Here is a 15,904-nt window from a genome sequence, read left to right on the forward strand (position 1 = left end):
TAGCAGTTTTTTTCTAGCTCAGATGAGTCTCAAAGTGTTGGAAATGTGCCTTACCTAAGCGGTACGCGTGTTGCTGAGTTAAACTTCCTAACTGAGGCCTTCGATAATGGATGTTGTGCTGAATCACTACTTTCATGACTTTAAAGCTTCATCTTTATCTCATTGTGTCTTAATTGCTTTATCTCGATGTAAATTCCATAAAAACGAATTTTTCAATGCTTTCTTGCACCTTCCACATACATGCCGCTTTGAAACTCGCCCCAATCCTCCCTCAAAAATCGCAAGAAATGCAGGTGGTGCGCACTATCTGCAGTTCTACCGCAAAAACAAGCACAGTGACCCTTATGTTTCTTCATTATTTTAATAATAACAATTACTTCCTTTTAATGGCAATTCTATAACCAGCAGAGAAGGAAGCTGTATAAATCACACACTGTTACGGCATAGAAGACAAGGAGAAACGTCGAGTTAGATGGACCAAAGGCTTTTGGAAAGAGTGTAGGTATGATATTTCCTGTCCCATAGGACACTCAAAATTCCTTCAAGTACAAATGAGCCTAGGTCAGGCTCCAAGATAGTGGGGAAAACGGAGCGAAAAAATGCGCTGAATTTCGAATCATGATTGACTAGTGAAAATTTTCTACTACATTAGCTACAACGACTATCATTTTAATGTCTCCTTCTTCTCCGTGAAAACAGACGCATTCTTGACCGTGTGCGTTTGATGCTGTGGATTAGTTACAGGAATTTTTCTTTTCATCATGCGATCCGGTTTCGTCCTGTTGAACGCATCGTGACGAGAGTTTTGCCACATAGCAAACGTCTTGATAATATGGAAGCTGAATTCCATTTCCATGTCAAAACATTTCCCCTGCGGTCAACGGCTAAATTTCATTTTTTCATTTCATAAAATGAAGTTAAGTCTTTTTCAAAAATAATATATCCAGCACAAGCAAGAGTAGTGCCCTTTCCAGTTAACAGGACAGTGAGGGTTTTCAGGTATTTCCATCTGGCAAATAACACACTGAAACCAGTCAACTGCTTGAGGCAGCTACCTGTTTCCTTCGTCTTCAAATTAGCCTTTTCCTTACTTCATTTTTTTTAGCATAACCGACGATTTTCTCTTTTATATGAGTAGGATTGTTTTTTTTTCTTGCTAAACCGAGTCGCATGCATATTTTGAATGAGATAGCACAAACTTTTACCATCCGAACCAACTCAACCAAGAGAAAAGGGAGAAAAAGCATGGGCAGATAAATTCCAAAATATGGCCTGCGTTTATATATATGAAGAGGAGAGATTAACAATGAAAATTCGCATCCAAATTTAAACATCTGTATTGTTGTACGTGTATTTTGAAATAAAACGTCTTCCCCGGCACCCACATCTTTCTCCTCTCCAACACAAAATTGATCCATGCCTTTCTTCTTTTCTTCTTTATCCGGCATTCCTCGCCAAAGAACGGAATCTTATGCATCGATATATTCGTCTTAGGGTCAGCGACCTTTTGCAACGTGCTGCAACACAACTCTCAGGCATTTTCCACGGTATATTTTCCATGATCGAGAAAGATACAACCAAATCACTTGGCTTGAGAGGAATAAGAGTTCTTGAACCAACGTCACGGCTCCAGTCCAACCGAGAGGAGATTAATGCAAATGGTGGAACAAAATGGCGGCAAATTTCGAAGACTTGAAAAATCGCTTTTGGTCGGAATCAAAATAAACGGAAACGTCATTGCTTGATGTGTAGATTTGGATGAGAAAAGAAAAAAAAATTCGTTATGGGCACTTTCAATCTAAAACAGAACAAGAAAAATAACTTCGCGGGGAAGGGGGGGGGGGGGGGGTCGGGCATGAAAATTTCATTCGCTGCTAACTAGCTGGAATTGAATCAAAGGCTCCTAGGAGCGAGCTCATGGATGAATTGAATTAGTGTAGAAAAGACAGTTCAATAATCAAAGAAAAACATATAAATCTTTTTTAACGGTTCATTGTGTACGGACTTGCCAAAATACAGCGTGACTCGAAGTATCCAATTGCATGTGCACCTGAATATTCTAGAAACTTTTTATCAGCGCAGCATTTCTACTTACAAAGCAAAGATCACTCTTCAAAGCAATTATTAACGCTTTTTAGTTGTAAAATAATTTGCTTTCTCATGTGACTGTCAAACACTTTCCGAACGACAGTGCACTTTCTTGTAAAATAGCCAAGTTTTACATACATGAGTTTTATTTAAACCGTGGTTTTGAAAGTGCGATGCTTTCAAATAAATGTCTCCATATGATGAGTACGTAACGGTTAGTATATGCAGTACAAGCTATATTAAATACAGAATACAGGCGTTTATGGCTAAATTGAACTGCTTTAGAACGCGCTTTTGATAAACACGAGCTAAAAATTATTTTAATACATGTAAAACGGATTAAGCTCAAAGCAGTTCGTGCTCTGACCTAGCCAAGTAATTTAAACGCAGGCGAAGTATCCGATTGCCTTTCGCCAGAGACTTGTTTATACCAGCGCAGCATTTCTTGTAGAAATTACATTAATAGCACTGCTAAATGGAATCACCGACAAACAAAAGCCTACTTTAAGGCAAAGGTCACCTAAGAATTCAAGCAAAATAGCGTAACGCTTGTTGGTTCTAAAACCTGTGCTTCTAGTTGACACAACATTAATTCATTCCCTGTTCAGTTGCATACGAAGACAAATGGTCGAACGGATTCGTCCAAATAACTGAACAAACCTCAATAGATACTCCTCAATGTCGCTTTGACAATTCGAGGACCGTTTTTTTGCAGCGATTATAAGGCTCTTTGGCTTATTCGCTTTTCGCTGAACGAAATCCCATCGTCAGGCTGCAATAGCTCTTTCACACTCCTGTTGATCGCATCTTCTCCAATATCAAGTACAATATCGGGAACAAATGTGCACAATTCGTCCATATATACAACAATGATCCACGCTAAATTATTTCAAAGTCCTTTTAACAATTCTAAGCCCATTTCTTGCGGATGATATTATCAGTGTTCTTTAGAATATTTCCATTTATACAAAACCCATCTCTATAACTGATGTGTCGGGAAAAAAATTCGCCTTACTAGTACCCTCTAGAATATTCCAAACATATACGTAAAAGGCATTTGGAAAAAAAGTAATACTAAGTAAGGGAGGTAGGAGTAACGTGCTTAATCTGACTTTAATGAGTAAATTAATGAGAATCGAGTGAGTGAGTGAGTGAGTGAGTGAGTGAGTGAGTGAGTGAGTGAGTGAGTGAGTGAGTGAGTGAGTGAGTGAGTGAGTGAGTGAGTGAGTGAGTGAGTGAGTGAGTGAGTGAGTGAGTGAGTGAGTGAGTGAGTGAGTGAGTGAGTGAGTGAGTGAGTGAGTGAGTGAGTGAGTGAGTGAGTGAGTGAGTGAGTGAGTGAGTGAGTGAGTGAGTGAGTGAGTGAGTGAGTGAGTGAGTGAGTGAGTGAGTGAGTGAGTGAGTGAGTGAGTGAGTGAGTGAGTGAGTGAGTGAGTGAGTGAGTGAGTGAGTGAGTGATCGAGTGCCATTCGAGTGCCTCCAAAAGCCCATGGCATGACTACGTCATCCATGAGCTAAAAATTGAGGTTGACACTATATCAGGAAATGACAAGCCTGGGACTGTAAAGATTCCTACAAAGTTTGGCGCTTGTATCAAAATCGCACTATTTTCTAGCTAAGCCCCTGGATTATTCTTTACGGGAGACTTAATTTTCAACGACTCAGGCTCTATTATTTGCGAAACATCTTCACCGCTTTTGCTGTTGGTTTGAGTGGCTAGAAGCTAATTTCCAAAAATGCTAGAAAGGTTTTCATCATTGCCGTAGATTTTTGGGTACTTAGTACTTAGGAAAAGAGACGAAAAACACGACTGGACACGTCATAATTAAAAAAATCTGTATTTACGCAGGGGCGTGCGAAAAAAGAGATTTTGTTCATTGTTTATAGCGGCTCAATAGGACTCATACGGGGCAAGTACGCGCGCTATGTTACAACACTATATAGACATTTCGTGTGCCAGAGATAAAGTATAGAGGAAAAAAACACAGTCTAAACCATCAAGCACCGACCCAGATTTCCAATCAACAACCAGGCGTACTAGCAGTCAGCGAATTAAGTCAGGCCAATAAAGTGACCATCGTGAGACCAACGAAAAGCTAAGCTAACATACAGTGTAGGTGAAAATATTCAAACACTTACGTGAACCGAACTAGTTTTGCGGAAAGAAATCCGGGAGAACTTTTCAGAGCAGCTTTAGTCTAAAATAATAAAAATAAAGATATATTCATACATAATCAGCATGACGTTTTAATCATTTCGAACGTTATTGTTCTGTTTTGCTAGATTCTGTTTTACTACCGAAACGAATAGACTCCAGACAGGACTAAATGCAAGCATTAATTTTGCAGTTATAAAAAAGGTCTCAATTTCTACCCTTTCTTTCCTTTTTGTGAGGTAAAAAAACAACATCTCTCAAAAAGATCTGAACCAAGCAGCCATATATGATCATTCGTGTCAGTCTAGTCAAGAATAGACTGAAAGTTACTGACATTGCAACAGCAAGGGCAAGTCATGGTCAAAGCAAAAACTGGAGCGATTTCATATTGTTAATATGCTCAATCATGATGTTCAAATCAAACCAAGAAGTGAATAAAACAAATAAACAATTCAATTCACCTCATACACCACGTATTTTGTCATAAGCTGGTAGTCAGCTGTTTCACTATCCAGGTAATCGGTTTTAAAAATGTAATCCGTCATCATCAGCCAAACAACAAAATAATAACCTGTCAAGCAAAACAAGACATCAGTATAAAAAGGCACTTCATATCACGAGCAGCAGATATATCACCAGCCACAGCGTAAGTAAACAAAGTGAAGAAACTTTTGACGTTAAAAGTGTAAGACGATTTTCAGGCCCACTGGTTTAAATAAAACTTATTAAAACAAAAATAGCTGAAATCCAAAGGCTTAAAATTGTTCTGACTTTTGTTTTCTCTGAACCTTGGGTGTATGTATAGTTAATGAAGGGGTTGTACGGAGGTCTTACCAAACAAATTCAAACAAGGTTGTCCAAAGTACGATTAAATTTGCTGCAGCAGGGTCTTCGCAAAAGAAACAAAGGAACCAAACAATAGAGCTCCCCTGGTGGCTTTATTGCTTAGCTGTATTGTTCCTTTTGTTGTACGTAACTGCTGCCTCAGAAGGAACAGAAGGAACCAATTTCTTTGCCTATTTTCCCGTTTCAATGAACTTGTCCTCCTTTTGTTCCCGCTTCCACAGGGTACCCACGCTCATAACAGAAACCCCAAAGCCAAATCATGAGTATTAGAATTCGTCGTGAGCTTTATAGATAAAACACCAATCAAGGTAAAAGGCCATCAAAATTTACACTAAAAATGCCTATTAAAAGATATATCTTTGTGATGTTTCTTACTGTTTCCTACCTTATCAATACCGTTTTAGTAAGTTTTGAAGATCTGGGGGGTTTTTTATCTACTAAGAAGAATGCAAGAGACGCTTCAGCTTTGAACTGTCTTCGGGCGGCTCCAATCGCTCAAAAATTTTCGCCTGAGCGTAAACTGAAGGTTTTCCTCTCTAAAAAAACGTCAATCAGTTCCATATACTGTGCCATGGCCTCACGAAAACGAGAAATATTACAAAATGAAGAAAAGAAATTTTGAACATGGCGCCTTCGTCCTTGGGCCTTCCTTCGAAATCGCTTTTGGCTCAGTAGCCACCCCGCCTGATCAAAATCCACATAGACGGGGATGGGCAGGGGAAAAATCACCTCATACAAAACGATATTCACAAGGGTATCCAGGGGAAACCTCTAAACTGTTTCCAAAGAGGTGGCGGGAAAACCACAGGTTGTCGGTTTAAACCTCGGCTGTTTTATAAACGAGGGCAAAGACATCTCTTTAAGAGATTAGTGCACTATAACGGCGGTTTATTTTTTACGCTTTTACTGTTTTATCGAACTCATTATAAATTCCCACACAATCGTTATATAATGATTTCGAGGAATCTGTTTGAAACTGGACGCCCTGTGGTAACATTCATTGCCTAAGTAAATAATAACTAGTTTTCGTACAAACCGCATTTTTCTTACCCGCTACTAATCCAGAGGATTAGCGCGGCAAAAAAATCAGCATGAACTGTAAAAACCGGCGATTTACTATAAGGAGATCTTCAATTTCTTTTTCTCTTTTAAGTGACCCCTGAAACCCATGGCAAAAGTTGGATAATCTATTCAATCACAAAATTGTGAAAATGGAAAAAGCAAACTCAACCCTAGAGCGTTTTTTTTGTTTTGTTTTGTTTTTGTTCGACCGAGTACATGTTGGTCGTTAACTGCCACACTCGGTCACATTAGAGTGGCAAACTCCGGACATCTGCACTTGATATATCCCCTATATTAGTATGTTATGCAACCCCAGCCAAATCTTTATCAAGACAAAATCTTTAGACCGACGATTAAAAAAAATATGACTAACCTGGCTCGCAGCCGTATAATTCCATCCGCATAGCAAAGTTATTATGTCGAGACATTTCCATGATCATGATTGAATTTGCAACAACGGGTAATGCAACCTCGTTTCGTTGAATGGAATAGCTGTCTCTGTTCCCAGGAAAAGTCTGTGGATACAAAACAGACAACAATGTAGTGAGTGAAAGTCTGAAAAAAAAAATCCACTCTGGCCTTTATTAAAAGACCCTTTCTAACCCATAACACAGTGAGCTAAACGAGGTGAAGACGCAAAACAAGGCAACTTATTTTAGAAAGCAACGTTATGATAAGGCTTGAGCCGAAACTTCCAAGGTTAGAAGTGTTAAACGCCCCGCTAAAATTGCTAACACCCACCCACCCTACAGTGGTGCAGTACTCTTTACAAAGGTGTCGCCCGTCCTTAGACTTTGTTCATTCCTATTAGGGGTTTTCACATGACGTAACTAAAATTCAAACTAAGAACTGAACTATCGATTCTTCTGAGTTTCTACCTTCATGAGGTATTACAGCACCTAAAAACCTATGATTACGCAAATTTTCGGTTCCACAAGATTCTTCGTTTTGCGATAGAAGACGTTTGAATTTCCAGGCTTTTACGTGACACGGCATTTAGCTCGCAGCCGGGAAAGCTCTTATGTGGATCAAAAACGTCACTGATTTTTTGAGATTTTGCTATCTAAACATTCCTTGTCTTAGAGAAACTATTACTTAAACCTTTATGAGTTCCTCAACTGATGAATTCACGCATAAGTAGGAAAAGATGTTTCTGTTGGTTTCCGGCGGCCATATTTGTGCCTCTCAAAGGGACGTACACCAACATGGCATTTCCAAACCTTTACAAATTTGGGTAAAACGTTTTTCCGAATATCTCGCACAGACCCGATTCTTAGCGAGGCTTTTTGTATATTTATTTTCTTCATTTTCCAGATTCTGGACTTTCTGTATTGACTGGTTTGCATTTTTATTTTTGACGGCGTAACAGTGAAAACACAGAGGAAAGAAAGGATAAAACTCTTGTGACGTCTAAAACTCTTAGTGAGACAAAAAGTCTACTTTAAAGAGTGAGTCTCCTTAATTTAGCGAGAGTTAAGAAAGTTCTTTGGACAGAGGTCTCAGCCTTACCGTACAGCCTCACTTCTTAAGCTTACTTATTAACAGCTGGAATGTTCACGACTTGACACATTCGAAACACGAATTTAGGTTCGACGAGATTCCTCTTTCGCGAATATCCTAATAAAAAAAACGTCTTTGGTCGTACTCCATTTCCTCCTTCTAAGTATGACCTTCTTTATTTAGACAAGATGCTCATTAAGCTGTTTACTATTCAATTTTTTTTTCTTGGTTTGGAAAACTAAAATGGTGAAAATTCACCGTACAAAAAGAAAATCGATCATTCCTTTAAATTTTCCTAAAGGTTTCAGTTTGTACTTTGCAAAAATAAAACCGTGTCGTTGGAAATCTGTTCTAAATTACTTCATCATAAACCACAATTTTTAATTCTTTATCAGATAAATCTAGCTTCTTTGTTTTTTTTTTTTCTGTTTAGCCGAACTAATACTTCAACCCATTTTTTCCTCAACTTCGATTTTGTTAAAAAATAAAATACCACTATCACTACATTTGTTTGGGTTTTAAATGAAATCATAAGTGTTAGAAAGGCAATCGAGTCGTTTTTCATATCAATATAATTACAACTTTTATTTTGCTCAGTAGACGAAACTAAGTGGCGTAGCCATTCGATTAAGCTCGTTTCAACAGTTCTCTCATGGAAACGTTTTCTTTAAGTCAAAAAGAGGGGTTTGAAGTCAGTTGTTTAAAAGCTTCTCTTACAATAGCAACAGGAAGGCAGCTAATATTTATTTGACACGATTTGCAAATTTAAAGTTTCATTTCCTCTCTTCATGATCACATTTTGCGATCTGAATCACTGTTAGAACATTCCGCTCTTTTTTGCAATAAAAAAATGAATGGCTTAAATGCATGTACTCAATGTAAAGTACAAATGAATTGCACAAAGAACACAGTTATACCAATGGAAAGTAAAAATGATGATCTGAAATGTAATGTGAATCAAAAAGAGTACATCGTTAAATAAAACTACAATAGGCTAACTGTGTAAGTTAAAAACATGGTAGGTTTTTCTTCAGCAATTTTAATTTCTGTTACCGAATTTAATGTTTAGTGAGCAGTTGTAACTAATACTGTAATTAATCTCGGTGGTGATTTACAAAAACAATAGCATAACGAAAATAATCTACTCACCACAAAAACGTGGTTTAAAAAGAATTGACGTTTGCCTGGTATGAAAGGGCGATAGCTCTGTAAGGTGCTAACGGATTAACGTGACGTAAACAAATGCCATCGAAAAGAGTTTATTTACTTTTAAATTATCTTTCTGCCGATGGTGATAAGGAGTAACGTTTTCGCTGTGAAGGGTGTTCCTCAAATAGGGGTATTATTCTCTGTAATGAACCTTCCGAAGGTATATTGATACAATTTTCGTGACACGTCAAAGCGCGGGAAAAAGTTGCTTGGTGCTCACCAGCTAAACTCGGCATGAGTTACACAGTTGGACCCATGCAAAAAAAAAAGCTTTATTTTTTTAATAAAGGAAAATTTAAAAAACCGCCTTCAAGCCTTCCCGTATTTTTATTTTTTGTTAAGTACCAGTACAAAACAAAAGAATTGTTTACAAACGAACAACACAAATGCCGAAACCAAGGGTCACTGCGAACTCGTCAGTTTTGAACATTATCCGACGTCAATATTCACCGGGGGTATAAAATAATTAATACACGATTCCATGTACAAGTGAAACTGTCTGGTTTACAACAATATTTTGCTACGGTCATTTAAAATAACAACATTGGAACTATTCTGGATGGTTCGAAAATTACATTAGTTGGATCTAAATCACAATTTCACCGCAGGCTGACATGAAAGACGAAACAATTCAAAATTCATTTGTCTAGCTCCATTCACCGCCTTACTCTTAAACAACGCACAATGACGGGCGTTTTAATAAACACAGCAGAAATATTTCCAGAACTTATGGAAATTTTAACAGTAATTGCATTATTTTTTTTAATTTATCATTTGCTTTCTTTTCAAATAAGATGCGGCAGAGGATTTTCCAACCAGTGCATTAAATATTAACTTCGTTATGTTGACAGCAAGTTTCTATTGTGTCGTACAAAGCCAAAATAATTTTTTCGTAAAAGTGCAAGTTTGCAAACTACAGTCTCCAAGAATTGTTTAAGCAAACAAAAATATCAAATAAAAAGGCTCCACTTCTACGGTTTTCAGAGTAAAGAGAATAAAATCTTCAAATCTTGGACAACCCTAATCGCGGCAATTGTGAGTGAAATGATTACTGGTACAAAACATGACATAATATGTCAGATAAAGTACCGTCCAGCCTTTTAAATTTAGGTTATAAATCAGAAGAAATTTATCGTTATTTTATCAATACAATGAGATAGAATAAACTTACAGCGTTATATAAAAATAGGAGCATTTTTTCAATACATATATACATATAAAATAAGCACGTGATGAAGTACGGCATTTAATTCATGTATCCGTATAAAGCCAAAGTGATGAACGATATCTGATTATCTACCCTTATATCAACACGCAAAGAGGCAAACAATCAACGCTCACAGATCCGGTAAAGGTGAGCCGTTTAGGTCGTCTTAATCAAAATGTGAGTAGAAAACTAAAAAACAGTACACGTACTGTTTATCGGTAAACGGTACAAGACGAAACATACCTGAAGATTACCGTCCAGATCTTTGAAATACATAAAGTCTCCTCCATTGGAGAACATAACCATATATCGTGAAATCCACTCTTCTACGCTAGAATCCCCGTAACCCTGGGTAGAAATGGCAGTTATCACCATTTTCTTGTCCAATTCTACTTTTATCCATCCAGTGTCTTGTTTCGAATCGGCTCGATACCCTGGCGGCCAGCTGGTGAGATTTAAACGTGCGCGATGCGCACCGAACGTCGAGTAGTCGTTGTTGAATGCCGACGAGACTGTGATTTGTTCGTTTCGGATTTCCCCACTCGCCATCCCGAGAGGTCTGCGACAATTTGCTGAAAAGAAAATAGTGCGGTCAATGTTAATGCGCTAAATATTAAGGGTTTTATAAGGTAATTTATCAGATCTGATTAGCGCCAATTATGGCGAAAAACCTGTTAAATTTGACAGGGAAGAACGGGCTTCCACAACATCCCGTGGTTTGCATTTACTGACAAAAAGGCTCCAAATCACTGCCCAAAAAACTCTCATTTCGCCACAGTGAAATCATTCAAATCGTTGTATCTTTTTTCCTTTTAGACGAAAGAGTGGAAACATTACGTGGACGACCCAAAGGAATATCGTTAAACATTTCACGCATTTTGTGAAGTACGTGCTTTGCCCCAGCACGGTTGCGCACGCATTTAAACGAGCACTATTCACGCATACACGTGACAAGTGCACATGTATTTTACTGCACATGTATTTTGTTTAAGTCCGCTGAAAAGGCTTATGAAGACAAGATCACAAATCGTGGCACTACGCACAAGCGCGAATTAAACTACTAGGTATAATACGCATGCTGATGGATCCTTATAACCGGCTTCATGGGTTCAATCAACAGCCGTTACGCTGGAACGATCTGTTGTTCGTTTATATTTGGGCTAAAAAGGGATTTGTTTCAAGTTCATGGCAGTACTCGAAGTATACACGAATAGTCATATTTTTATGTCTTGTGGTTTTTTTTTTCTTTATCCACGAAAATGTATAACAACAGAAACTCCAAACGGGAATAAAAATTGAAACAATCCTATCGTATGCCACCAATAACACTTGAAGAGGAATAGACAAGAGTTTCCCACCGAAGCCGGGCTGGTAAAAGTGTTTTAAAACTGAAAAAGACTTTGAGACGGATATCGAACAGGTTACTAAAAGCCGCAGACAAAAAATATTGTGGACCCTGCTGTTAGTCCATTCAGCTTGCGGTCAATTTGTGCCGAATTTTAGGAATCATTTCCTTCCCTCGTCAGCACTGTACTCAAAAACATCGTCTAATGGGCGCAGCAGTTGACTAAAACAAAGGAAGATTGAGTAATTTTTACATATCCGTGGTTTGCGGTTGCTCATGAACATTGCAGTGCTCTTCGGTGCCGGATTTGCCTCTGTAAATGAAAAGCATTTTTATTGAATTCATGAAAAACTTGCATAAATGTGTCCGATATTTTGAAAAAGAGGCTTTCCCTGCCTATCGTACATACTGACTCCGGCTCTGGGTTTCTGTGGTTTCTTCAAAAGCTCATAAATATTCAGTAGGCATACTATCCACCTTATACTCTGTAAAATCGTGTAACTTAAAAGTCAGCCTAGGAATTTGAATTCGGCCTTAGAGAAGGTACGGGGCAGGCTGGCAGAAATATTAGAAAGCTAATTAGGATGAACATCTAATGTAAAGACTACTTGTGAACATGCACATCTGGAAAACTTAAAAAAATATATAACAAAAAATCCACAGAAGCCACAGAAATATATTCATCCCAAATTGAACGATTCGGATCATGCTTACTATGTTGCACATGTTACCCCTGCATGTCACGTGAAGGAAATTGTTTCAAATCAATTCTAGTTCTAGTACGTGCTACATTGTTTTATTAGATTATTTTACATGTACGATAGCAAGAAATAAAGGCTTAAATTGATCAACACCAGAAAAAGGATAATCTTAACGAACGGGCTGATAAGGTTTCCTGTATTATTTCCCAGGATATCCAATGCTCAATTAGCTATCTTTTAAGGATTGGTAAAGGACAAAATCAGAGTTCTCTGAACAGCAGTCGAACATACAGCAATGTCTTGTGGTTATTTCAAAAACAGTAATGGTCGAATTCACATAAAACAAGTAAATCACGTTATTCTGAATATGCCGAAAGTAATTAAATGATATCATCAATTTCCAACAAAATTTACGCTCTTCATATTAACCTAAAAAAAGAGGTGCCAGCATTATTTGTTTTTGTGTTGTCTTGTATTTCCTACCACACTCGAATGGACACCGATTAGTGTTAGTTACACACAACATTTTTTTTCCTCATTTCGCAACTAAAGTAAATTAACTTAAATTTCCATATTCAGTTCTTCAGTGCCCACTCAATAGTACGCCCTTTAATCCTATTAGACGACTCAGGATCTAGATAATCGGCTTTAATTTTCGGCAAACTACTCTAAATTTAATACGAGGTCTTTTATCCTTATTTGCTCCAATTTCGTTATCGCTTTAAGTCATGTGACGAAAATATTAATTTCAAACCATTTCAATGAAGCCTTTGCAGCTTTAGTTTGAAAGTAACTTAGACGGAGAGTTTCTGAAATGAATTGTTTAAGTAAACATAAGTTGTTACGATCATTGAATCACAAACTCTTTGTTTCAAAAGCCAATTATACGTCTCTTATTGCGGCGGCATATCAATAGAGTCCTTTAGATTCCAGGACGACGACGACTACGAAGACGAGATTTAACTAACTTTTTTCGCGTACTCTCAAGAAGGCGACGCCCTGGAAAGGTTCAATTATACTTCTTTTCACCAGAAAAGTTAGAAAGTTGCTTTTAATTGAACGAGGGCAAAAAATCAAAATTTCCCAACAAACCCGTAGTAAAATGCCGACGGCTATCATGTTTTCCCACCAAAATAAAGCTGGCTCAGGCGAGTACTGCATTTTGTTTTGAGAAGATCAAGTTCCTGTAGACGAAGACGTCGTCGTCTTTTTATCTAAAGGAACCGAATGGATAACATGGCGACAACATGGATGCTTGTTTTAGTCTCAGTCTGATGTTTGCCTTGTAACATTTATCTCTCTTATCAGTTATCAGCAAATTTTCCTACACGCTTTTTCGCTGCAAAAGGAAAAAATCAGTGATAAATTATATGACAGGTGATAAAAGGAACAGAAAAACTAAAGAAGGAAGATATGCCAACAACTTTAACTATAACAATTTAACATCGATCCACAAAAAGGTTCTCCTTTATTTTCTCGGTAACACAACAAAATAATTTTTAAATGAAAACATTCCCGTACACTTTATCAGCAATGAAGAAGTTGGTAACGTGCTCTTAAGTCACCTCCACAACTACTAGCTTACTACATTAAGTATGGATGAATATGTGAAATTTATATAATTTAAAGGCCGTGCCTGAAGAACCGATTCAAAGGAGTGCTCGATTCAAGTTCATTTGTTCCAAAAGATTTTTACGCCTAATATTTCACCATTACAAGCTATTTCGAAACCTAGCGAAAAAAAAAATGTTTTTAGTGTTCGTTACCTTGGTCGCTGAGTTGGTAAAAATAGTGTGAAAAGACCGGTACTGCGAGGAATGCCAAAAACCCCATTTCTACCTTAATGTTAAACAATAAAAATTTTTCCTATAAATTAACATACTTTTAGATGTGTCTCCATGCTGTGTTATTGTTATCCGAATCGATATTTGTCTGGATATAAAAAAAATCCAAAGTTTTCCACTCTAAGGTTCAATGGAAATGACTTCTCGTTAAATGAAAATTATTTCTGCCAAACGTGCATTGGTTAATAAACTTGTCGCAGTTTGTAACCAACACCTGTATCAAAATTTTGTTGTAATACTCTTTGCAATTTTGTAATAAGTGAATGGCAAGTCCTCTAATGTAATGCAGTGTAAATGGTCTAATGACATATATGACAAGAAATCAACTTTGTACTTTTACTTTTTCCCAATTAACTAGGATAAGTTGACGGTAACCTGCATCGCAGACACCCTAAACCTTCTGTATAGAGCGTCTGCGAATTAGTACACAATATCGAGTTCGAATCCCGCAGAGTCGCAAGGACATTTGATTGGCTAGTTTCTTATGCAGTGTGTGTTTAGTTCGATTTGAAATAAAGTGTTGACAGGCCAAACATGACCCATGGCTAGTGACAAGAGAGAATGGTGTGAAACGTGACCTTAGAGTCAGCTTGGACAACAGAGGTTTTTCTTGCTTACTCTCTTAAGTGCACATTATGCAATGCATGGAGTATTCTAAATTTTGACTGAGCAAAGTATCATTTTATTTTCCAGTCTCACATTTTGGAAGCTGGTCAGTTTCTCAGTTTGGTTTTCTCCGAAATGTCTGGACCTGAATAGCTACGTGTGTATAGTTTTTTGTTTTGGCTGTGAATATTATGATATCCTGATTTACTTTGACGCTAGAACTGTCGGCTAGATTGCAGAATACGCGGCAGTGTATCTGCAGCGATTGGAAGACCCTAGAAAACCAGTCGGCAATTTACGAACACATTTTGGCCTTGAGGGAATACTCTCAACGCATTTCTTTTAGTGCAGAAGAAGCTTTTAAGTTCGAACTGCTCTTTCATTGTTCACCGTATGAAAAACTCCTTGCCAACTCCATTCTGTGAATTTTGACATGTCACTGCACCCAACCGTCACGCACGCGTAAGAATTGGGTCAATCGTGAGGCGCGTGAGACACCCGTAAGAAACCTGCCTATCACAAATGCTCACATATGTCTTTGCGACTCCGATGGATATCAAAACAAGCTTTTGTGCTCTAATTCGCAGACGGTATATACAAATAGTCTAGACGATTCATAGGCCGGCTGCAACGCAGGCTGGTTGACGTACGATAGTATTTTACTTCCCTGAAAAGTTTATATCAACTAATCTCAACTTATGTATTCAACTACGCTAATATGAAAAAAGTGTTGGCGACAAAAATCGTGATTTCTTTACTCTTTGCCGTTTTTGGTAATCTTTTCCGTGTTCTATTTGCTACAATTGTATGTCTGATTACATCATGAAGGAAAGCGGAAGTTGCACCTAACGTAATGACGACATTCACCTTACAAAGAAAAGTTATCACCCAAACATGTCAACCTTAAAGTCTTACTTATCATATTAACCTTTCGCCACTTGAATTGTATTTCATTTCATTTTGCACGTGCGGGAAAGGAAAGAACTGTGCTGAGATCGGGAATCAGACCAATGGGTATGAGTTCGTATCGGTCTCCATACATTTCATAGACCTAAAAATGAACTCAGACTGGTCTGACTTCATCTTGGTCGCTAACCCGACGCGAGTTACTTTCGTGCCGGTCTGAGACCGAACCGTTCTCATCAGTAAAACAAAAAACGAATCGCAGACCGGGTCCATAAATAGCATGTTCCTTCGTATGGCTATACCATTTTTGCTTTTTCTTAGCAAAAATATGAACACTGCCATCAATAACATCAGTAAACAAGACTTAGAAGTAGCTTAAATGCTTCGGGATTAATGTGAGGGATTGCACCATTTGGAGATGCTGTGTAGTAAATATTA

At 37.8% G+C, this 15,904-nt stretch overlaps 1 protein-coding gene across 7 annotated transcripts in view; it reads right to left on the reverse strand.

The window, feature by feature from the left end:
• Positions 1–15,904, reverse strand: part of LOC140942720 (polycystin-1-like protein 2) — a 74,959-nt gene that overhangs the window by 24,965 nt on the left and 34,090 nt on the right. For 4 of the 7 annotated variants that reach the window (XM_073391695.1, XM_073391697.1, XM_073391694.1 and 1 more), the window contains exons 2-5: positions 10,308–10,636; positions 6,522–6,663; positions 4,702–4,811; positions 4,225–4,283 (exon numbers count right to left, since the gene is read on the reverse strand). In XM_073391695.1, coding sequence (XP_073247796.1) covers positions 4,225–4,283; positions 4,702–4,811; positions 6,522–6,663; positions 10,308–10,613 — 617 coding nt within the window. In that variant the 5' untranslated portion in view covers positions 10,614–10,636. Of the gene's footprint in view, positions 1–4,224; positions 4,284–4,701; positions 4,812–6,521; positions 6,664–10,307; positions 10,637–10,735; positions 10,844–15,488; positions 15,565–15,904 lie in introns of those variants that run through there. The other 3 variants (XM_073391693.1, XM_073391691.1, XM_073391696.1) reach the window with 2 other exon arrangements.

This window comes from Porites lutea, chromosome 7 (assembly GCF_958299795.1).
Source record: "Porites lutea chromosome 7, jaPorLute2.1, whole genome shotgun sequence".
Classification (NCBI taxonomy): Eukaryota; Metazoa; Cnidaria; class Anthozoa; order Scleractinia; family Poritidae; genus Porites; species Porites lutea.